The sequence below is a fragment of the Danio aesculapii genome, chromosome 3, assembly GCF_903798145.1.
Source record: "Danio aesculapii chromosome 3, fDanAes4.1, whole genome shotgun sequence".
In the NCBI taxonomy this organism is placed as follows: Eukaryota; Metazoa; Chordata; class Actinopteri; order Cypriniformes; family Danionidae; genus Danio; species Danio aesculapii.
Genome location: NC_079437.1, coordinates 46,125,289 through 46,149,674, shown reverse-complemented (window position 1 = coordinate 46,149,674; position 24,386 = coordinate 46,125,289). Strand labels below are relative to the sequence as shown.

The 24,386-nt window shown below is 38.4% G+C and overlaps 1 protein-coding gene across 1 annotated transcript in view; it reads left to right on the top strand.

Annotated features, from left to right (window-relative positions):
* slc27a1a (solute carrier family 27 member 1a) overlaps nt 1-24,386 on the top strand; it is a 52,734-nt gene that overhangs the window by 15,386 nt on the left and 12,962 nt on the right. The window contains exons 5-9 of the mRNA XM_056454120.1: nt 7,389-7,458; nt 7,550-7,641; nt 7,881-7,990; nt 20,148-20,357; nt 23,315-23,441. Coding sequence (XP_056310095.1) covers nt 7,389-7,458; nt 7,550-7,641; nt 7,881-7,990; nt 20,148-20,357; nt 23,315-23,441 — 609 coding nt within the window. The remainder of the gene's footprint in view (nt 1-7,388; nt 7,459-7,549; nt 7,642-7,880; nt 7,991-20,147; nt 20,358-23,314; nt 23,442-24,386) is intronic.

Sequence of the window (24,386 nt, the reverse complement as noted above, 5' to 3'; positions counted from 1 at the left end):
CATGCAGTGAAACCCCCTGTCGCCGATCCATCTTGCAGTGTGAACGCAGTATAGCTATTCCAGATAGTCATGCAGTGTGAAAACATCTGTGACGCGACTACTTTGAAAATCAGTCTGAACTTGGAAGCTTGGTTTATGTGAATAATGACTAAGCACTGCATTTTGACACTTTTTTTTGTATGTTTTTGACCATTAGGTGCACTTCTGAAGGTAAAAAAATGACTTTACACGTATATGTTATGCTTGTCTCTGAGACTGAGCGCAAACACCACAGAAAAAACATGAGTAAATAAACTTCCCAAGCTTCCCAAGATAATTGTTGGACAGTGTTTCAGTTGTTTGTTGCGTCATTAATTTGTGGATCATATTGGAGAAATATGTAATGAACTCGACTAGCTTTGATTAGTGGGCATGAATATCTGATCCAGTCAACCACATTAACTCTAGTTTAACCAGCACTGCTTTTTCCTGTTGATTGGTCTGTGAAATTTTTAAATGGTCCATCATCAATGGTCCATGGCATGTTTCTATGCTTTTTGAAGAGGTTACAAAATGTGGCTATTTAATTGCAGTCCAGAACCAAGTTTTTTGTCAATACAGCACACCCCTTCCTTTGTAAATGGCAAAATATTGTGCCTTAATGGAAAAGTTAAGCAATTTCAATGGCTTGAACATTTTTCAGAATGTCCATTACTTCGTGTTCAACACAATTTTAAAAAATGTATACAAGCATTTGAATGTGAGTAAATGATGAGGAAAATTAATTTAGGAGTGAACAAACACATTATTTGTCACTTCGGTGAATTAACCACTGAAGAGAATATAAAGTACATGAAAAACTTTTGGAGACATCTGTCCATGGCAGGCCTAAAATATCCACATAAATGCACTCAGCTAAATATCATCTATATTTTTAGTCAATATCGCACAACCTTGGACAGAAAGTATCTCCTTTTACATCTTGAGATTGCCAATATACATATTTGAAAGTAGTAGGCTATATAAACCCCCATTCAGATTTTTTTTTTCAGTTGCAACAGTCACTATGTCAGAGTATGCTATTTTTGTCTAGATAAAATTTTACTTGTCATTGGTACCATATATGCCAGGCTCCACGTTGCTTTGAGATCAATCATTGTGTGACATCTACAATGTGAAATCTGTAATTAAGAAGCCACATACATTACTAATGACTCTGTAGTTATCGCTCAAGTGCTTCTATCTATCTATCTATCTATCTATATATATATATATATATATATATATATATATATATATATATATATATATATATATATATATATATATATATATATATATATATATATATATATATATATATATATTATATATAATGTATGTATATGTATGTATATGTATGTATGTATATATATGTGTGTGTGTGTGTATATATATATATATATATATATATATATATGTGTATATATATGTATATATATGTATGTTTGTGTAATATATATCAATATATATAACTGAACAGGGCTTAAGTAGACGTTTAACTCCTTCCCTGCATGATAAAAAGTAGAAACAGCCAGCTGTAGAGAGTCATATCAAGAGGTCGGCAGATGGTGTTTTTAGCATTTTTATGTGCACATTACTTTGACTATCAATGCACTGGGGTATTACATTTATTTCATGTCTTGTGCTTTTACGACCTTTGCTGCTGCAGTTCTGTAGAAAAATAATAAAGCGTTGTGGGCCGTTTTTACGAAGGTAAGTCAGTAATTCCTAGACAATTGGTGCGAGTGCATATAAAGGACCAATGTTGGCTAGTTGTGTTTATTGTCAGTTACTAGTCTGTAAAGTATATTTTTGATGTCTTTCCCTAATCAGAAGAAATCATTCCACTTCACCTTGACCACATTCGCTCTTTATTCGTTGCAAAAATGGTGGTTTGCCTATTACATGAAGCCGTTATTGAAACACTTGAGAATATGCCGCTGGCAGTGGAATTGGTTTCTTTGTGTAATAGCCCTGAATCAGCCACAACTTTGAGTAGCATATTAATTAGATTTTTAATTGCACATCATGGAGTTCCGTTTGCTTGAATAAATGGTTTCCACACTTGTGAAGTGATGGCGATCTGTCGAATAGCCCTCTGTTCCGTTTGAGAGCTCTTTTGATTAAATGAGACTATAATCTGTCTGAATCAAGTGCTTCAGTGACGGGATGGTAATGAGATAAAGTCATATTCGAGAATATCAGAATTACATAGTTAAATTGTGCTCAGGATGGCCAATTTGGAATACTTTATCCATTATGTAATATCTACAGTATATTGTGCCTTAGGGATATCACCGTTTCAAAATGTTTCAGTGATTAATGTTTCCTAAATGTTTCACCGTTTCAATGTTAATACCTTTCAAACACAGCTGTTTCAACTTATGAAGGTGTTTATGACTCTTTTTAAACACCGTAATTATTTTGATCAGCTGTGTTTGATAGGGTTGGAGCAAAATATGCAGAGCTGTGGCCTTTCAGGAATTGAGTTTGAGACCTATGCTTATAACTAAATTCGGTTAGAAAAGTGGCAAGATGTCTGAGTGAAGTTGCTGAGATTTTGCCTTCAGTTTTCTAATATGGACTATTATAAATGGTTAACTACATAATAAATATTAAGAAACTGAGAAGTAAAAAATTGACAGTTATGTATTATTTTACCTGAACAATTATTCAAATGTCTCCATGTATGTACACTAAAAGTTTGTGGTCAAAAGTTTTTGTCAACAAGACTGCATTTATTTGATCAAATGTACATGAAACGCCATTAAAAACATTGTGAAATATTTGTACAGCACAACTGTTTTAATTAGGGCTGCACAATATATCGTTTGAGCATCGATATCGCAATTTGAGTATCTGCAATAGTCACATTGCAGGATTAGAATATTATTTAGATTTTTTTTAATACAATAGTGACCACGTTATTTGACATTTGATTATTCAATTGTTGTACTTGAATACTGTTAGACTCTCCAGAAAGCCATAAAGTACCGTTTATTTATTTATTGTGTTTGTAATTTATGCAGATGCATTGCATAAAAAAACACTTGATTATAATTGTCAATTTAAATTATTGAAATCTTTCCAAATAGAGCTATTCAAATCGTCTGGTGAAATTATATTCATAACACAATCTTTGTTGCAGCAAATCAAAACATTGCAGTCTGCAGCCCTAGTTTAAAATAATTGAACTATGTATTTTATAATTTAAAAAAAAAAAAAATTATTTGTATGTATATTTTAATATATTTTACAATTTCATTCATTTTTGAGATGTAAAGCTGAATTTTCAGTACATTACATCAGCTTTCAGTGTTAAAAATATTGTGCTGCTTAACCCTCTACTGCACGCATTATGATAGATTTATAAAAAACTTTTTCTTTTCTTAAAATGGCTTTAATGACGTTAAAAAAAAAAGAATTTGAAAATGAAAATGAAAAGAAAAATTTCATTTTTTAAGGGACTTTATGAAATGTTGCCATATGGCAACAATGTCCAACAGTGGATCTAACTTAGAAATTTCTAGTTTAGAACTTTCCCCATAATTAATAATTTTGTTGTTTATAATAATTTAATTGGTGTTGCAGTATAATAAGCTTTAGCACAGAACGTATAAATTACACCTTATACATACTTTACAACAACTCATAATCCAACAGCTTTCATTTGTCATCCTTTTTACTGAATATGATTAAAAACAAACAATGTTTTATTATCATGTATACAACACACAGTAGGTATAAATATTTCCTCCAATAAATTTGGTATAACAAATAAATGACAAGTCTAATATATCCAGATGCATCAGATTAATGTAGCTACTAGATAAAAATGTTTATAGTAGGTTGTGCTGTCGCCTCACAGCAAGAAGGTCGCTGGTTCGAGCCTCGGCTGGGTCAGTTGTCGTTTCTGTGTGGAGTTTGCATATTCTCCCTGCGTTCGCATGGGTTTCCTCCAGGTGCTCCAGTTTCCTCCACAGTCCAAAGACATGCTGTGCAGGTGAATTGGGTAGGCTAAATTGTCCGCAGTGTATGTGTGTGCGAATAAGTGTGTATGTGTTTCCCAGTGATGGGTTGCGGCTGGAAGGGCATCCGCTGCATAAAACGAAATGCGGGATAAGTTGGCGGTTCATTCCGCTCTGGCGACCCAGCATAATAAAGGGACTAAGCCGAAAAGAAAATGAATGAATTATACTATATACTTTACTATGCCTGTCTCATCTGCCTCTGAGTTAACTTAATTGAACTGTCTCCATCACTGCTCTTATCAAATGTCCAATCTGCATCATCTCATCCTCACTTTCATCTGCAGGAAGAGCCAGTCTTGTCCTTTCTTGTTTCACTTACCATAGAATATGGGGGTGCTCGCTAATACACTGTTCCCTGTATTCATATCTATTCAAAAGTAGTATTGCCAATTAAATTTGATTTTATCCATAATGTAAATGCCATTAACATACAACTAATCAACATTATATTACTTGCATTCATGTTGTTATTGTTACAGCTTAAAAGTTCACAGCTGACCCTGCTAGCTAGCTAACCCATTGCAATATTGCACCTTCCAGTGTTGAAAAAGATTTTTTTGTGGATCTGACATAATTTGATCCTTTTTATTGATGTTTACATTTGCATTCAGCAACTATTCACAATCAGAATCAGTTTTATTGCCAAGTGTGCTTCACACACACAAGGAATTTGTTTTGGCTACAGAAGCTTTCAGTGTACATAAAGTGACAACACAAAATAAACCTGGATGTTGAGTTGTATGTACAGATTGTTATAAATATACAGACTATAAGGTGCTGTGTACAAGTGCGAATGTAGAAAGTATTGCATTGTATATTGATATAAGGTGCTGTGTACAAGTGCGTATTAGAAAGTATTGCACATATTTATTCCACAGTAGGGGAATATTTAACTGTTCATAAGGTAGACAGTCTGAGGAAAGAAACTTCCTGTGTCTGGCTGTTTTTGTGCTTGGTGCTCTGAAGCGCAACCAGACAGTAACAGTTCGAACAGGTAGTGTGCTGGGTGTGAGGCGTCCAGAGTGATTTTGCGAGCCCTTTTACTCACTCTGGAAGAGTACAGTTCTTGAAGTGTAGGAAGGGTTGTGCCAGTGATTCGTTCAGCAGTCCGGACTATTCGCTGTAGTCTACGGAGGTCGGTTTTGACAGCTGAGCCGAACCAGACGGTGATTGAAATGCAGAGGATGGATTGGATGACAGCTGAGTAGAACTGTACAAGCAGCTCCTGTGGCAGGTTGAACTTCCTCAGCTGATGAAGGAAGTACAGTCTCTGCTGGGCTTTCTTCACAAGAGTCTATGTGAATGTCCCACTTCAGATCCTGAGAGATGGTGGTGCCCAGGTACCTGAATGACTCTACTGCAGCCACAGTGCTGTTCATGATGGTGAGTGGGGGGAGTGCAGGGGAGTTTCTCCTGAAGTCCACTATCATCTCCACTGTTTTGAGCGTGTTCAGCTCCAGGTATGTGTTCTGCACCATAAACGCCAGCCGCTCCACCTCCTGTCTGTATGCAGACTCGTCACCGTTCTGGATGAGGCCAATAACATTAGTGTCGTCTGCAAACTTAATGAGTTTGATGAGGGGTCTTTTGCAGTGCAGGGTCGTTGGTGTACAGGGAGAAAAGCAGTGGGGAGAGAACACATCCCTGGGGGGCACCAGTGCTGATGGTATGGCTGTCGGATGTGATTTTGCCCATTCTGACTAGCTGTTGTCTATTTGTCAGAAAGCTGGTGATCCATTGACAGACAGAGCTAGGAACAGAGAGCTGGGCCAGTTTGTACTCAAGCAGTGATGGGACGATGGTGTTAAAGGCAGAACTGAAGTCCACAAACAGAATCCTTGCGTAGTTCCCTGGTTTGTCAAGATGTTGTAGGGTATAATGCAGTAAATAAACGCTAGTCTGTCAGAAATCATGCTACAGAAAAACACTTTATGTCATGTAACTTAGCCAAAGCACATCATTGGCTACACCATATGGCAACACCATGTGGTAGAGGGTTAAATTTTTAAAAGGATTTCTTAATCAATATTAAATACAAAGAACTGTATTCAGTTAGTTTAATGTCCTTGCTGAATAAAATTTATAGTATTATGCCGGCAGCTAGCTCTCTGCAACTCTCACATGGTCACCCACTGCAGTCTAAGTGGGTCCTAACGCCCCAGTATATTGATGGGGACTCTATACTGCTCAGTGTGCACCGTCTTTTGGATGAGATGTTAAACCGAGATCGTGACTCTCTGTGGTCTTAAAAATCCCCAAATTTGCCCACTGGCCTCTGTCCATCATGGCCTCCTAACCATCCCCATATCATTATTGGCTTTATCACTCTGGCTTCTCTCCACCAATCAGCTGGTGTGCAGTCTGGCGCATAATGGCTGCCATTGCGTCATCCAGGTGGATGCTGCACACTGGTTGTTGGATGAGGAGAGATTCCCCCTAAAATTGTGTAAAAGCGCTTTGAGTGTCCAGAAAAAGGCAATATAAATATAACAAATTATTATTATTATTATTATTATTGTGTATTGTTGTATAAGTGTATGGTTAGTCATTTCTTTAGCAATAATTTACACCGTAAAAAAAATCTGTTAATTAACAGTTTCCGCATTTTGTGTTTCCATTTATTTACGGTTGTGAATGGAATTATGGGATGTGTATCTCTGCTCTGTCAGGTTTTGATGCTGAGGATTCAACTTTCAGTTTAGTAAAGTGACTTTTATTGACATTTTAATAGTTTGAGACAAGATATTGTTAAAGAAATAATATATAGAGAGCCAAGTTTGTAAAATAACAAAAAATGTACTGGCAGTCTATTACAAGGTTTCTGCAGCATAATATACAACACCAACCCTGACAATATATCACATTAAACTATTAAAAATGTTCATAAAAGTCACATTGTCAAACATTTCAAGATCAAAACTTGTTGGAAGAAGGTCTCCTAATGCAATTAAAAAACATAAATCACAAAAAACAGAAAAAGTGTCAATTTTACAGATATTTTTTACAGTGTATTTGTAATAAACATTTTTTTAAATTAAATTATCTGGTCAGACTGCTAACAGTTAAATGGATCATTCACTCAAAAATGAAATTCACTCACCATTTACTCACCTTCAAGTGATCCTAAAACTTTTATAACTTTCTTTTTTTAATTGAACAACACAAAAGATATTTTGAAGAATGTTGGAAACTGCAATCAAAATCCATAGTAGGAAAAAAAAATAAAGTCAATGCCTATCAATTTCCAACACTTATCACAGTATCATCACCCTATAGATGAAGAAATTGTCACTCACTGAATCCACGTCTTATCAGTTTTCCTCTTTTCTCCCTCAGATCATTTGTTCTACATCTACACGTCTGGCACCACAGGACTCCCTAAAGCTGCTATAGTGGTGCACAGCCGGTAACCTGCTCGCAGACATGCCACATATAGATCGGCCTGACAGAGGAAAACTTTCACACCAGTTTTATAATAAACTTATTTTATTTTCTAGGTATTACAGGATTGCTGCTTTCGGCTACCTTTCTTTTCGTATGCGGCCAGATGACATCATTTATGACTGTTTACCCCTTTACCACTCAGCAGGTATGGACCATTTCACAAACATAGTTGTACTAACTAGAACAATATCAGCAGCATTTTGTTTATTTTTAATTTTTATTTTTTTTACTTATTTTTCCTCTTATATTTTCTCTGAAAAGCTGGTTTGACACAGCTTTTCTTGTATAAAACGCACTATAGAAACAGCAAACACTTTTTGCTCAGTTGCTGGCATTAATATACTTACATGTAGTTCTCTGTATGCTGTTTTTACTCTTGAACAGGTAATATAATGGGGGTGGGCCAGTGTCTGATTCATGGTTTAACTGTGGTGGTCAAGAGGAAGTTTTCAGCAAGTCGCTTTTGGGAAGACTGCATCAAACACAACTGCACTGTAAGTCACTGGTGTTTTGGTCAGTAATAGCTTATAAGAATGTCCCAGATTATAAAAATAATAATAAAGTCTGAGAAAAAGTTTATATGTTTTATGAAAACGCCTTTACATTTTTATATTTTCCTGGCACATTAAAGGGCTTGTCCACAGTGTATTTTTAAGGCTTGGTTGTGTTTGATGCAAAGCAATGTGTGCACATGCTTCACTTGTAGAAAATCACGTTGTTTTTTTTTCATATATCTCACTTTGATTATATACAGCTACTCTGCTAACATGAATTCCTCTGAAAGGCCCGCCCTCAAGAGGCTCTGATTGGTTTGCTAACATAATGTGCTGTGATTCGCGGATTGGCTCCACGTCACTCCCCTACAAGTGCACGCTTTTGCACTGTGTAAGCAGTCCAGTCAGAGCAGCTGAATCAGACAGAAATTAAAAGCGCACGGCTTACGCCTGCTTTCTGAAATAAAATCTGACAATTGTCTTTCACATATATTTGGAATAAGCATGTGTAAGTAATAAAAAACGTTCTCATATCTTTTGGGAATTTGTTATTTGAGATGTAGAATGCACGGAAAGTGGCCACATGGAGAGGCACGCAGATTGTGTGTGTTTACAGCAGTTTGACTGATAAATATGAATTTGTAGCTAAATTGTTAGTGGTGCCAAACAGCATTTCATGTTGTTTACATCCTTGTTTACATCCTCGCTACAACATACCGTTAACGCTAGAAACTGTGCCTGTAGTTGATCAATTTTAACAAATAAAAATACTTGCAGGTTGTGGCCTGCCATCAGTTTTGTGACGTCCCGCAAGGCTTTTTATAAATATCAATAGAATCTGGCCCGCTATACAAAAATGAACGTAATTCAATAAACAACCACCGGGTGTCGCTATGACGTGCCTTCAATTAGATTAGATTAGATTAGATTAGATTCAACTTTATTGTCATTACACATGTACAAGTACAAGGCAACGAAATGCAGTTTCGGTCTAACCAGCAGTGCAATAGCAGCAAGTGCAGGATACAGGTATAAGTTATAAAGTGCAGTTATAGAAAAACTGGTAATATTTACAGATGGATGTACCATGAACATTATATACAGGTTGTATTAGCTATGAACAGATTTACAATAAATGAATATATGTACAGGATGCTATTAATAATCAGAAGTGTGCAGATAGATAAACATAATTACAAATGTCCATGTGCAGTGAGTATGTACAGTTCAAATAAATGAATCAGTGCAATGTAGTGCAATGAATATGTGCAAACTTTAAATGTGCAAATGTTAAATAGTGCAGTGATTGTGAGGAGTATAAGTAAGAGGAGTGTGGGGGGTGTATTGGGGGGGCAAAAGAGTCAGTGAGGGGCAGAGTTCAAAAGTTAGACAGCTCTGGGAAAAAAGCTGTTCCTCAGTCTGCTGGGAGCCTGAAGCGCCTGCCGGAAGGCAGGAGAGAAAACAGTCTGTGAGCAGGGTGAGAGGTGTCCTTAAGAATACTGCGTGCTCTGCGCAGACAGTGTTTCTTCTGGATGTCCTCAATGGCTGGCAGTGTAGTCCCTGTGATGCGTTGGGCAGTTTTCACCACCCGCTGCGGTACCTTATGCTCAGCAACAGAGCAGCTTCCATACCAGACTGTGACGCAGTTGGTCAGGATGCTTTCTATTGTGCAGCGGTAGAAGTTCACCAAGACGGCTGATGAAAGCTGGTTCTTCTTAAGTTGCCTCAAGAAGAATAGGCGCTGGTGAGCCTTCTTGACCAGGCTGGAGGTGTTGGTGGTCCAGGAAAGGTCCTTAGAGATGTGGGTCCCCAGGAACTTGAAGGATGAGACAGGCTCAACGGCCATCCCATTAATGTGGATGGGATCATGCGAGCCTGTTCGTCCCTTCCTGAAGTCCACAATGAGCTCCTTGGTCTTGTTGGTGTTAAGGAGCAGATTATTGTCGGTGCACCAAGTGGCCAGATGCTGTATCTCCTCCCTGTAGGCAGTCTCATCATTATTGCTGATTAGACCAATCACTGTGGTGTCCTCTGCAAATTTGATGATGGTGTTGGATCTGTTTACAGGCCTACAGTCAATGGTAAAAAGCGAGTAGAGGAAGGGGCTCAGCACGCAGCCCTGTGGTACACCAGTGTTGAGTGTGACGGTGGTTGAGCAGATGTGGCCTGATCTAACATTCTGAGGTCTGTTAGTCAGAAAGTCCATAACCCAGTTGCAGAGAGACGCGTTGATATCCAGGTCTCTAAGTTTGATCATTAGCTTAGAGGGTATGACAGTGTTGAATGCTGAGCTGAAGTCAACAAACAGCATTCGTGCATAAGTGTTTTTATTTTCCAGGTGTGTGAGGACCGAGTGCAGTGCTATGGAGACGGCATCTTCTGTGCTCCTGTTGCCACGGTAGGCAAACTGATATGGGTCCAGTGTGGATGGCAGAGAGTCTTTCAGATGTGCCAGGACCAACCGCTCAAAGCACTTCATGATGATGTGTAGTGTTCCTGGTGTAGGGTTCTGTATTGTCTCTTTCAAAGCGGGCATAAAAGTCATTTAGCTCGTTCAGGAAGGTGACATTTGTGGCTGTGGGTGTAGACTGGCTGGGTTTGTAGTTGCTGATGGCCTGGATGCCCTGCCACATGATTAGATTAGATTAGATTAGATTCAACGTTATTGTCATTACACATGTACAAGTACAAGGCAACGAAATGCAGTTTAGGTCTAACCAGCAGTGCAATAGCAGCAAGTGCAGGATACAGGTATAAGTTATAAAGTGCAGTTATAGAAAAATGATGGTGATATTTACAGATGGATGTACTATGAACATTATATACAGGTTGTATTAGCTATGAACAGATTTACAATAAATGAATATATGTACAGGATACTATTATTAGCAGAAGTGTGCAGATAGATAAACATAATTACAAATGTCCATGTGCAGTGGGTATGTCCAGTTCAAATAAATGAATCAGTGCAATGAATATGTGCAAACTTTAAATGTGCAAATGTTAAATAGTGCAGTGATTGTGAGGAGTATAAGTTAGAGGAGTGTGGGGGGTGTATTGGGGGGGCAAAAGAGTCAGTGAGGGGCAGAGTTCAAAAGGAAGACAGCTCTGGGGAAAAAGCTGTTCCTCAGTCTGCTGGTTTTTGTCCGGGGGAGCCTGAAGCGCCTGCCGGAAGGCAGGAGAGAAAACAGTCTGTAAGCAGGGTGAGAGGTGTCCTTAAGAATACTGCGTGCCCGGCGCAGACAGTGTTTCTTCTATCCAGAAGTCCTCTATGGCTGGCAGTGTAGTCCCTGTGATGCGTTGGGCAGTTTTCACCACCCGCTGCAGTGCCTTACGCTCAGCAACAGAGCAGCTTCCATACCAGACTGTGACGCAATTGGTCAGGATGCTTTCTATTGTGCAGCGGTAGAAGTTCACCAAGACGGCTGATGAAAGCTGGTTTTTCTTTAGTTGCCTCAAGAAGAATAGGCGCTGGTGAGCCTTCTTGACCAGGCTGGAGGTGTTGGTGGTCCAGGAAAGGTCCTTAGAGATGTGGGTCCTCAGGAACTTGAAGGATGAGACAGGCTCAACGGCCATCCCATTAATGTGGATTGGATCATGTGAGCCTGTTCGTCCCTTCCTGAAAGTCCACAATGAGCTCCTTGGTCTTGCTGGTGTTAAGGAGCAGATTATTGTCGGTGCACCAAGTGGCCAGATGCTGTATCTCCTCCCTGTAGGCAGTCTCATCATTATTGCTGATTAGACCAATCACTGTGGTGTCATCTGCAAATTTGATGATGGTGTTGGATCTGTTCACAGGCCTACAGTCTATGGTAAAAAGCGAGTAGAGGAAGGGGCTCAGCACGCAGCCCTGTGGTAGCCCATCACTTCATGATGATGGGTGTGAGTGCTACAGGGCGGTAGTCATTCAGGCATGTTGGGCTGGAGTGTTTCGGCACTGGCACAATAGATGTGGTTTTAAAGCATGTTGGCACAGTTGCTAGGTTAAGCGACAGGTTGAAAATGTCTGTGAATACCCTAGCGAACTGTTCTGCACATGCTTTGAGGACGCGCCCAGGAATACCGTTTGGTCCAGCAGCCTTACGCACATTGATCCGACTCAGTGAGGTGTAGACTTTTGAGGAGGTGAGTGTGATAGGTGAGTGGTCGGTGGAGGAAGTGTTCCTGGCGTAGGGTTCTGTATTGTCTCTTTCAAAGCGGGCATAAAAGTCATTTAGCTCGTTCAGGAAGGAGACATTTGTGGCTGTGGGGGTGGACTGGCTGGGTTTGTAGTTGCTGATGGCCTGGATGCCCTGCCACATGCGCCGAGGATCAGAGTTGAAAAAGTGCTCCTCTAGCTTTAGCTTGTAGCAGTGCTTGGCCTTTTTGATGCCCCTCTTCAGATTAGCCCTGGAAGTGCTGTAGGCCTGTGCATCCCCTGATCTGAAGGCAGTGTTGCGTGCCTTCAGCAGGACGCGCACCTCCTTGTTCATCCATGGCTTTTGATTTGGGTATGTGGTGATCTGTTTCTGGGTTATAACACTGTCTATGGTGGTGTTGATATATTCCAGAACAGAGGAAGTGTAACTGTCAATGTCTGTGTGAGAGCCACATGTGGCCTGGGAAGCAAACATACTCCAGTCTGTGTGTTCAAACCTGTCCTGGAGTGTGGAGTCCACCCCCGCTGGCCACACTTTGATGGTCCTTACTTATGGCTTCACATGGTTGACGGTGGGTGAGTACTTAGGGGTGAGAAACAAAGAAAGTTGATCTGATTGACCCAAGTGGGGGAGGGGGGTCACAGCATATGCTTCAGCCATGTTTGTGTAAACTTGGTCTAAAGTTTTGTTTCCCCTTGTGTGGCAGAAAATGTTTTGATGGAATTTGGGGAGCACTGTCTTTAAGTTTGAGTGATTAAAAACCCCCGCAACAATAAAAGTAGCCTCCGGGTGAGCAGTCTGTTGTTTGCTGATGGCTGCATGAAGTTCATTCATAGCGAGCTTGGCATCAGCCGAGGATCAGAGTTGGAAAAGTGCTCCTCTTGCTTTAGCTTGTAACAGTGCTTGGCCTTTTTGATGCCTCTCTTCAGATTAGCCCTGGAAGTGCTGTAGGCCTGTGCATCCCCTGATCTGAAGGCAGTGTTGCGTGCCTTCAGCAGGAGGCGCACCTCCTTGTTCATCCATGGCTTTTGATTTGGGTATGTGGTGATCTGTTTCTGGGTTGTAACACTGTCTATGGTGGTGTTGATATATTCCAGAACAGAGGAAGTGTAACTGTCAATGTCTGTGTGAGAGCCACATGTGGCCTGGGAAGCAAACATACTCCAATCTGTGTGTTCAAACCTGTCCTGGAGTGTGGAGTCCACCCCCGCTGGCCACACTTTGATGGTCCTTACTGATGGCTTCACACGGTTAATGCGGGGTGAGTACTTGGGGGTCAGGAACAAAGAAAGGTGATCTGATTGACCCAAGTGGGGGAGGGGGGTCACAGCGTATGCTTCAGCCATGTTTGTGTAAACTTGGTCTAAAGTTTTGTTTCCCCTTGTGTGGCAGAAAATGTTTTGATGGAATTTGGGGAGCACCGTCTTTAAGTTTGAGTGATTAAAATCCCCTGCAACAATAAAAGCAGCCTCCGGGTGAGCAGTCTGTTGTTTGCTGATGGCTGCATGAAGTTCATTCATAGCGAGCTTGGCATCAGCATCGGGAGGAATATAGGCAGCAGTTATTATGGTGGAGGTGAACTCCCGTGGCAGATAAAACGGTCTACATTTAACCATTAGAAATTCCAGGTTAGCAGAGCAATGTCTCCCAACGACGACAGAGTTTGTGCACCAAGCTTTGTTAATATAAATGCATAATCCTCCACCTCTGGTCTTACCGGAGTCATCCGCCGTTCTGTCTGCTCGGAATGTTTGATGCTCCGTTAGCGATATAGCGTTGTCTGGTATCCCGCTGTTTAGCCATGTTTCTGTGAAAATCATGACATTACAGTTCCATAATCTTTTGCTGTGGTTGATGCGCAGTCAAATCTCATCCATGTTGTTCACCAGTGACCATACATTAGCGAGAAAGATGCTGGGTAAAGAGAGCCGGTGTGGTGTTAGCTTTAGCTTAGCTCTTAGTCGGCCGCGCTTCCCCGTCTTTGTTTACGTTCTCTGCGCCGCCTTCGAGCACTTCCGCCCGGCCGGGTAGGGCTCTCGGGCTCGGGTGTTCTGGTGATTGCAGAAACTGGAGAGACGCTGGGCCTCGCGATCTGAACGCTCCACCATCTAGTCGTCATTTAGGCAGCAGTTCCTGTTATGAAGTAAAACGAACCGAACAAAAAGAAGGAAACATAGTTAAAAATCACGTTTTGGCGAGCCATGGCACAACCAAGAAAAAAGTTAAATCAACAGTGAGTGCAGGAAATTTCAGTCACGTTGGGGCAAAGAATATTTCTTCACAGAGGTCAGCGTAATATGTGTTTGTTTAATTTGCCAGGAATCAGTTGCAGTAATAAAGGAATATAATATTAAAAGACATTATGAAACAAAACATCAGGGCTTCAGCTCTTACACTGGTGCCGAACGAGATCTAAAAGTAAAACAATTAGCAGCTGCCCTATCAGCTCAACAACAGCAGTTTTTTCATGCTAATAAAGTGCAATAAAATTCTACGCTGGCTAGTTATGAGGTAGCTCAGCTAATCGCACAGCACAGGAAACCCTTCACTGAAGGAGAATTTATATAGTAGTGTCTGATGAGTGTTGCAACTGTAATTTGGTTCAAGATTTTAAAAGCGTAAGTCTTTCTAGAAACACAGTTGGATGACGAATTAAATATATATATGTGTGATGAATGTAAAATTTGGCCCGGGACAACGTTTTTTTTTTTTTTTTTTTTTGCATCTGGCCCTTGGCCCAAAATGTTTGGACACCCTTGATCTACAGCTTCATTGGTTGGAGGAGTTTTTAGCCACATCCAGCACTGAACTGGGAGAGATTCTGGAAGTTCTTCTTTTTTTATAATTCTCTGGAACATAATTGACATTAAACTGTAAGCACTTCTCTCTTTGTGTCCTTTGGAAGCCCAAATACAGAAACAGAACAAGCTCTGTGGAAATGGCATTTTACCTTTCACTGCTTTAACATTACAGCACCTCTGGCCATGCCCCTTCACTGCGCAGGGTGTGTGCGCAAGGTGAATGCACGTAACTGGAAGCCTTTGTGATCTCACTAGCCCAGATGTATTTTTTTGTAATCCCCAAACTTCGTTCGCTGTAGGCTTTGCTAAGCTAACTCTGTAGAAGCCAGTGTCTCCCTTGGCATTGAACTTTGTGCATATTACCTTTAGAGATGTTGTTTATGTTCACACAGCTACATTACACGTCAACTAAATTTTTAAATATGATATCGTAGTGGACCACCCCTTTAAATATGCTGGTGCTGGTCATATAATATTGTGAAAAGGTTTAGTATTAAAGACACCTGGTGCCACACTTTAATCGGCTAATTAACTTAAAACACATGCAAAGGCCTTAATGCTCCCTCAGTCTCGTTCTGTAGGTTACGCAATCATAGGTAAGACGGCTGATTTGACAATTGTCCAAAAGATTAACATTGACACCTTGCATAAGTAAGACAAGATGCAAAAGGTCATTGCAAAAGAGGCTGGCTGTTCACAGAGCTCTGTGTCTAAGCACATTAATAAAGAGGTGGAGGAAGGAAAAGATGTGGTAGAAAGAAAGTGTACAAGCAATAGGAATAACTACATCCTGGAGGAAATTGTGAAACTAAATCCATTCAAAATTGTGTGGGAGATTTACAAAGAGTGGACTGCAGCTGAAGTCAGTGCTTCAAGAACCACTACTCACAGACGTATGTGTTAGCTGTCAATTTCCTTGTGCGAAGCCACTCCTGAACAACGGACAGCATAAAGACTGGACTGTTGCTGATGAAAGTAAATTTTGCATTTCCTTTGAAAATCAGGGTCCCTGGAGGAAGAGAGAGGCACACAATCCACTTTGCTTGAGGTACAGTATAAAGTTTCCAAAGTCAGTGATGGTTTGGGGTGCCATGTCATCTGCTGGTGTTTCTCCACTGTGTTTTCTGAGGTCCAACGTCAGCGCAGCTGTATACTAGGATGTTTTCGAGCACTTTATGCTTCCTGTTGCTGACCAACTTTATGGAAATGCAGATTTAATTTTCCAACAGAACTTGGAACCTCCACATCTCAGTTCTTAATTGGCCAGCAAACTTGTCTGACCTTAACCCCATAGAAAAAACTATGGGGTATTGTAAATAGGAAGATGTGGTATGCCAGACCCAACAATGCAGAAGAGCTGAAGGCCACTATCAGGCTCTCATGACACCTGAGCAGTGCCACAGACTGATCCACTCCATGGCACGCTGCATTGCTGCTAAAGGAGCCTTCACTAAGTATTGAGTGCTGTGCAGGCTGTGCATTTCATGTTTTATACTTTTTAGTTGGCCAAGATTTCTAAAAATCCTTTTTTTGTATTGGTAATATTCAAATTTTCTGATACTGAATTTGGAGTTTTCATTAGTTGTCACCAAAATCATCCAAATTAAAAGAAATAAACACTTGAAATGTATCAGTCAGTGTGGAATGAATGTATACATTATACAAGTTTCCTTTCTTGAATAGAATTAGTGAAATAAATAAACTTTTTGAAGATATTCTAATTACATGACCAGCACCTGTAAATGTGTGCACAGATTTCAGTTTAATTTATCAATGTGGGGAAAAAAAGCTGCTTTGAATCAAAGTTTTCTTTGGTTTGGCCAATTTTACACTAAACTGTCCTGAAATAAAATGGTAATTAAATAATTATTTTCTTAGAGATGTGTGTCTTAGGCTTTCATTTTTTTCTTATTTAATTGTATTTTATTATATGAATTTATTTGGTTAGTTATTTTTTGGGGGGATCAGGGTTATTTTAATATTATTGAGATATTACCTTAATTCTAATTAATAACTTTTATATATATTTAATTATGATTTAGTAAAGTATTTATTTTAGTTTTTTTATATCTGTACAATTTGTGTTGATTTTATTTCAGTTATCTTAAGCTTACTTTTATTTCATGCATTTTAAAAATATTTTTTATGGTTTTAGTTATGGTTCAACAACAAAATGGCTTTCTGATTGTTGTTTATACAAACCTGGCATCCATTTAATATAATAATCTCCTCGATATAATATTAAAATTTGTTTTAAAATCTAAATAAAAAAAATGCCATCATTCATTGTTTGGATAAACTATAAGTATTTTTTACTGTTCTTAAATAAAAATGATAAATCTGAGCATTAGACCTATTCAGATGGACTAGTTTTCCAAATGACATTAGAGTTACATTTATCATCCCCTGACATATGTATTTACGATAATGACAAGACTAACATAGTTTTGTTTATTTCAGTGGCCTGTGTTTTGTCATGCGACTGATCAGAAATATAAACATTGCTCCATCCCATAAACCTCAATTGACGCAACCAAGTCAAATACGTCATCAGAGACCAATACTAATAATCAATATAAAATCTTAAGTTAAACTTGAATTCAAATCTTTCCCTAGTTTTCACTAAATATTGCGTTGCTGCAGTTATTCTTATGACTATTATGCTGAAATCCACTAGCATTTTATTTGTCAGGCCCTGCTTATATAATCAGAACATGGAAATGAAAAAGTGACTAATCTTATCTGACATCTGTATTACAGTGGCCTTTCTAAGCAATTTCCTAGATCTTGATCTTGTTTATTGTGATCTTTTGTTTCTTCGCTGAGTGTCAAGCAGGTTTACCTCCATGATTACCTCCACAAATGAGTGCCGCACACAAAGTAGAAATAGAGCAGTAGTAATAGCTTTTATGAAAAGTCACATTGGCTAAAACACATTGTGATTGGCAATCACAGAGATTCATATTGGTTACATGATTAGATTTCCGAGAGGTTCACTGGGTGTGTGGAAAAACAGCAGGTCATTTGCTCTGGAATTATTACAGAGGTCGTGTGTGGAAAACATTGATGTGGAACATTTGGACAAGATTAAAATCACAAGTAGGTCTGTGAAACACAATTATTAAAAAAAATTTCTGTAAAACACAGGGGCCATGTGATAATATTAGTCCCCTTTGAATCGGAATCTCTGTAGTTTGGCCAGGATTTGGCCAGTCATATATCAGTTTGTTTTCCTTGACATTGGAATGGTTTTGTATTTTAGCAGTATTATGGGTGAAGGGTGATCTCGCTAGGGTTAGGATTGGGGATTGCTAAAAGAAACCGTGAAAACCATCTGAAAATTGAAATCAAATTAGATCTATATGTATAGCTGTGTGCAGAAAATAATATTCTTCTATTTAAGAAATTTGTTGCTTTTTTATCCACTCAACAAGACCGTAGAACACCTTGAAATAATCCAGGTGATAATTCTGTAAATTTGAGTAAGATTTTATCTTGTACAAATGCTTAATGCTTTTAGATGTGGGGTTCATTTACAAATCGCAAAAATGTCCCCAGATAATACTTGTTGACCCTTCGCAAACCCTGCCCCAGCTGTCTATGTCCAACAAGCTTTAATTACAGTATCAACCATGGCGCTTCTCTATCAATTTTTGCACTTCAGCTTGTGCAGAAATAGTAAATAATTTTTTGAAAATTTGCATACTGAATTGGGTCTGCAATATGCATATGAGGGAAATATTCAGGATGGGAGAGTAATTCAAAATTTAAAATTGACAAAAAACATTGAAGCTATAGCCTACAACTATAGTAATGGGCAGTTCGGACCATTTGAATAGAATTAAAATGTTACATATGAATTCCCTGACACAAAATTCACAAACACAAGCCAACAGTAGCTTCCTGAAGAAGATAGAGCTAATGCATATATGAAAGAGATAGTAAAAGAAATATACAACTGTAAAGAATAATTTATTGTTTATCTGGGTCTTCAGACTGTGCTAAGTTAGCTTACCTCAGCTGTCATCTTCCGAATCCTCAGGTAGTTAACAGGTTTTGTAACAATGTCACAAGTCACATATCCGTTAGCTTAAATTATTCAGGTCGTGCCAGTCCAGTAACGGAACAGAATAGTTTATCAGACTCAAGTTCTTGCATTTCAAGTCATTCGTTCAGCAAGTTACAGTTCTGTGGATGGTGATCCATCCACACAAACACATTCAGCTCATCCACTTCTCTAGGTTACAGGAAAGGATGAAATTGTATATAGCCCAGCCTTTATGGGTACCTACTGTCTGCATTGAAAGACCCACACAAGCTCATTTTCACAATCTTTTCATGTAATTTGCTATTATTAATCTAGTATGATGCTTATCGGACAACATGGTGGACAAAGACGGGGGAACACAATATCATGTTTATGAATGGCTGGATTGGCTGTCAATCAAACCGCCGCCGAAGGGTCAACTAGGGCTGCATGATTAATTGAAAGCCATTTTCATGCACATTTTGTCAGTACAGCTGGTTGTGTTATCAGCTGTAAATTTCCAACACCTGCTTTCAGATGAAGCAGCGTTTACTACACAAAACTAGCATCATTTGACAGATGTTTGCGGCAATTCTCAGTGAAATATTGCTTTGTATTTCTGCTATATCTGCAAGCATATAAATGCCAAATTTAATAACATGTTTCAAGTTAAACCAGTTAAATCCTCTGTTTGATTTTCTGAGTGTTTTTTTTTTTTTTTTTTTGTGGAATATTTACAGTTTCTATGCAACCTCGGGTCTACAGAGAAGATTTACTACTGATCACAGAGCTGCGCTTCCTAGACAAGATAATAATGGCAGCTTTTTCGCAATTTAGATTTTATTTCATTTTAATTTATCCTGCTGCCTATTTATTCTAATGCTGTGAGAACAGGGCTTAAGTTTTTCATTTTAAATTAGTAAATAATCAGAGTAATACATGTAGAAGATGTCATTCTTAAACTGAGGTCACATTTATTTGCTTCGCGACATTTTGCAGACTGAATTATTTTATTCAGATTGTCAAAAATTTAATAAAGGGCAGAACCTTAATTACACAGATTTTGTTTGTTTTCATGTGAAATCTCCAGAAAACCGAAGCTGAAAACCTGATTGCTGAAGCCAACTTAAGCACAAGCTGTTCTTTATACATCTCAATGCTGTTTTTGATGTGAAATGTAACTCTTCCAGGTTGTCCAGTATATAGGAGAGATCTGCCGTTATCTGCTGTCTCAGCCTGTGCGATCCTCCGAGCGGGAGCACCATGTTCGTTTGGCTGTGGGGAACGGCCTGCGCCCCAGTGTGTGGGAGGCCTTCGTTGAGCGTTTCAGAGTCAAGCAGATCGGCGAGTTTTATGGAGCCACCGAGTGCAACTGTAGCATCGCCAACATGGATGGCAAGGTCAGATTTCAATGCATTTCTGTGGGACTGGACTAGGGCTGGGCGGTTTACTTGAGGAGATTTTCATCCACATTTTGTCATAAAGCCAGTTCTAGTAAACCTCCAGCACATTCTGTGTTTAGATGGAGCAGAGTTTACAACAGAGTCCCAGTACGCTGATAACTATGCAAAAAATTGGTGTAAATTTGAATTGTGTTTAATTAGTCGATAATGACAGAGATAATCATTCAACGACAGACTTCTCTTTAAATAATTTTTTACTCCAAAGTAACCTCATAACTTTTAAAATAAATTCTTGTTAAGCACTTGTTGTGTTTATTAGTCATGCTGAATCAATGAAAGCAGTTTAATCTGTTTATTCAGCAACTGCTATTTTCACCAAGGGATTTCCTAGCTTTCTTCATGTGTATTTGGACAGGTTTATGGGTTTCCGCGAGAGCACCGTCTGGCCTTTGAAGATGATTTAGTACAGATCACACCGTGCTTTCTTGAAGATGTGCAAGCAGATTTGCAATTTCAATTTGATCTTGTTAACAACATTAAAATGCTCAAAATGACAAAAAAAGGGCCGGAATGTTGGCTCAATGTTGGCTGTTGTCGCCTCACAGCAAGAAGGTTACTGGTTTGAGCCTCAGCTGGGCCAGTTGTCATTTCTTCTGGATGTACCGGTTTCCCCCATAGTCCAAAGACATGCTCTAGAGGTTAATTGGATGAACTAAATTGTCTGTTGTGAATGAGTGTGTGTGTGAATGAAGGTAGCTTTCACACCTGCCATATTTAGTTCGTTGAATCACATTAGAGTTCGTTTTCTCTCTTGGTGCAGTTTGTTTGGGCAGGTGTGAAAGTAGCAATCGTACTCGAGCGTGCACCAAAAGCGGACCAAAAAAGCTTACCGAGACCTGCTTGAAGAGGTGGTCTCGGTACGCTTTCAAACGAACCCTGGCGCGGTTCGTTTGTGGTGAGAATATGATCCGAACTAAAACAGACCCAACAGCAAAAAGTACTGCACCTTTTTGGATTAATCCAGCTGCCGTAGGGCAATGCGCTGTGCATTATGGAATGTGGAGGAAAAATATTTTTTGACAGCGCTTTACCAATTTTAAACAGAGAGAGACGGGGAAAAATATTACCTGATGGATCGTTGGTAATATTTCTAGAAGATGACCATGTCGCAGTCGCACTTCATTCTCAAAATGTATAGTTTGTCTAAAGTGATGTATACAAACTAAATAGTATACTATGAGCAGGGAGACAATCAGTCAGTGCAGTCGTCCCTCCATAGTCAAAAGCGACATTTTGTGTCTGCCGGTTTGTTTACTTGCGGAGTTCCATTGGCATTTTCCAAATCAAATCAAAAAGCAGTTTAGGAAAGATGTTCAACAACATCTGGCAAATGAGTGATGTGGATTTTGTCACGTGACTGCATTTTGGTTTTTTTCAACTGGTTTGCTCCAAAGCAATCAGTGTGGTGTGAAAACTACCAAATGAAGCGAACTACAGATGTGAAAGCACCCTTAGTGTAAACTTTATTGTCCCATTTTGGGGCAATTTGTTCTGCAGCGTAATAGATTTACAACACATATATCACACCACACACTTAAAACAAATATTAAACAACATTAATAGTACTAAAAACAGCAACTACCTCTTCCCATTAAAATTCAGCAAATCAATTGCACAAAGAGCAAATGAAAATTTTAATCTGTTGGTCCTTGCTAAAGGGACCATATACTGAGGTCCTGAGGGAAGGATTTGAAATGAATCAAAAAAAGCATGTGTTCTATCAGATGTAATCTGATGGGCTTTCTTTAACACCTGGATAGTACTGGCTAGAATAGCTGTAAGGGCATCCGCTGCGTAAAATGTATGCTAGAATAGTTGGCGGTTATTCCGTTGTGGAAACCTCTGAAATAGAGACAAAGTCGAAGGAAAATTAAATTAAATTAAATGAATGAAATGACAAAAAAACTACATTGTGCAGTAGTAACACACTAAAACCTACAATCTGAAAGTGGTTTCAGTGCAACAAAAAGTCAGTCTGTGCAATGAATAACTGCTATAAAAGCTCATGTGAGATACTGTACAGTTGTGCATGTGTTTGAGCCTGTTTACATATTTGAGTGCTAAATTTTGTTCATAATGTCAGTTGAGTGTTTGAATGAATTTAGGACTTGACTTTCATGTCACACAATGAGGTAGAAACTACAGCGTTTTATAGCATTCTATATAGTGATAAATGCACTGTTGTTAAGCATTATAGTTCATTTTTATAAAAGTACCCTGGAAAGCTTGAAGCCAGAAATCCATAATAATATTTATTGTCTTAATGTTTGACCAATTTAAGCTTTATCTTCTTTTTACTCTGCTATGTACTTCTGTTATGGATCTGTGGAGTTTATGCGCCCTCTAGCTTTCAGGATAAATGACTTTTTTTAAGATAAAACTTCTTTCTTAATATATGGGAATTTTTTCTATCTCTCAACGGGTACATATGTGGTCATCATTATTACTGTCATGCAATAAATACCATAAAATGGTCACAATTTACAATAAGCTTTCATTTAAAAAACTACAAACATGAACTAATAATGAACAATACTTGTGCAGCATTTATTAATCATAGTTATACATATACTTATGCATAATTTAAATCCAATTTCATGCTTAACATTAATTAATGTGCTGTGAGTTTACATGAACTAATAATGAACAACTTTATTTTCATTAACTCACGTTAACGAAAATGAATAATACTGTAATGTATTGCAGTTTGTTCATGTTAGAAAATACTTTAACTAGCATTAACTAAATCAATCTTATTGTAAAGTAACGTCTAGAAAATATTGTGAAATAGTTTTATCGCCCATACCCACTGTTCTGACTGAATGCATATATTGCGATGATTCGTGAAATTTTTCAGTTCACTGAATAGTACAAACTCTCTCTCACCATGGCAGGTTGGAGCTTGTGGGTTTAACAGTCGCATCCTGCCAAACGTGTACCCGATCCGGCTAGTGAAGGTGAATGAGGAGACCATGGAGCTTGTTCGGGACAAGCAAGGACTATGTGTGTCTTGCAGACCCGGTAAGTTCACAGTTCACTTCAACATACAGTGATGGAAAACATTTACACATTCATGATTTATAATTATATGTTTGAGTAAAAGAGAAATATTTGTTTTGTTTTGCAAACTACTGATGACATTTATTACACATTTTTTTCCAGTTTTAAAATATTTTAATATTAAATTAATATATGTTTTTAACAGTGACATTTTGGAAAGCACAATACCAAGGTTTTACTTGAAAAAAATAATGTTCTGGCAAAAACAAATGCAGATTTTTCAATCACACCTGAATACATTTGTTATTCTGCCCAGTTTTCTTAGAAAAAAGTTATAAGTAGTCATGCTCTTTTTCTAAATACTTGAAAAGCTGCTCAGTAGTTTTGCAGTTTCACTAAAGTATCTTTGAGATGCTCCTGTATTTATAGCTATGTGTTTAAGTAAACCAATAATATTAGTTTGGTAACATTTTATTTTAACAATCCAAAATAATGCATTAATTAATGATTAATTTGTCCACAATTGAACATTGGTTAAAAACAAAGGCACTAGTAATTTAATGGTTATCTAATTATTTTAAGAGACCCAAATTATGCATTAGTGAGGCTCAGTTAAACTTGTAAATCATGATTAACTTGTTTATGCATTAACAATATGATTAACAATTATGCATCAGTTAAGCATGAGCAAACACATAATTCAAGATTAACTCAACATATAGTAAAGGCATTTTAACCGTTTACAATTTGATAAGCCATATAGTATTTCTGTTATTCATTGTGTAAGTTAACCGAACAACAAGCCAGTAATTATGTTTAAATACTGCTGGTTTGCAATAACATATGGCTAAAATAGTGTAATAAACTCAGTCCAACCTCATGTTCTAAAGGTAAAGTTATTTATACGTTTATAATGGCATTTGAGCAACATTCAAGTTTATTGACTAGTACTAGTTAGTAGCTAAT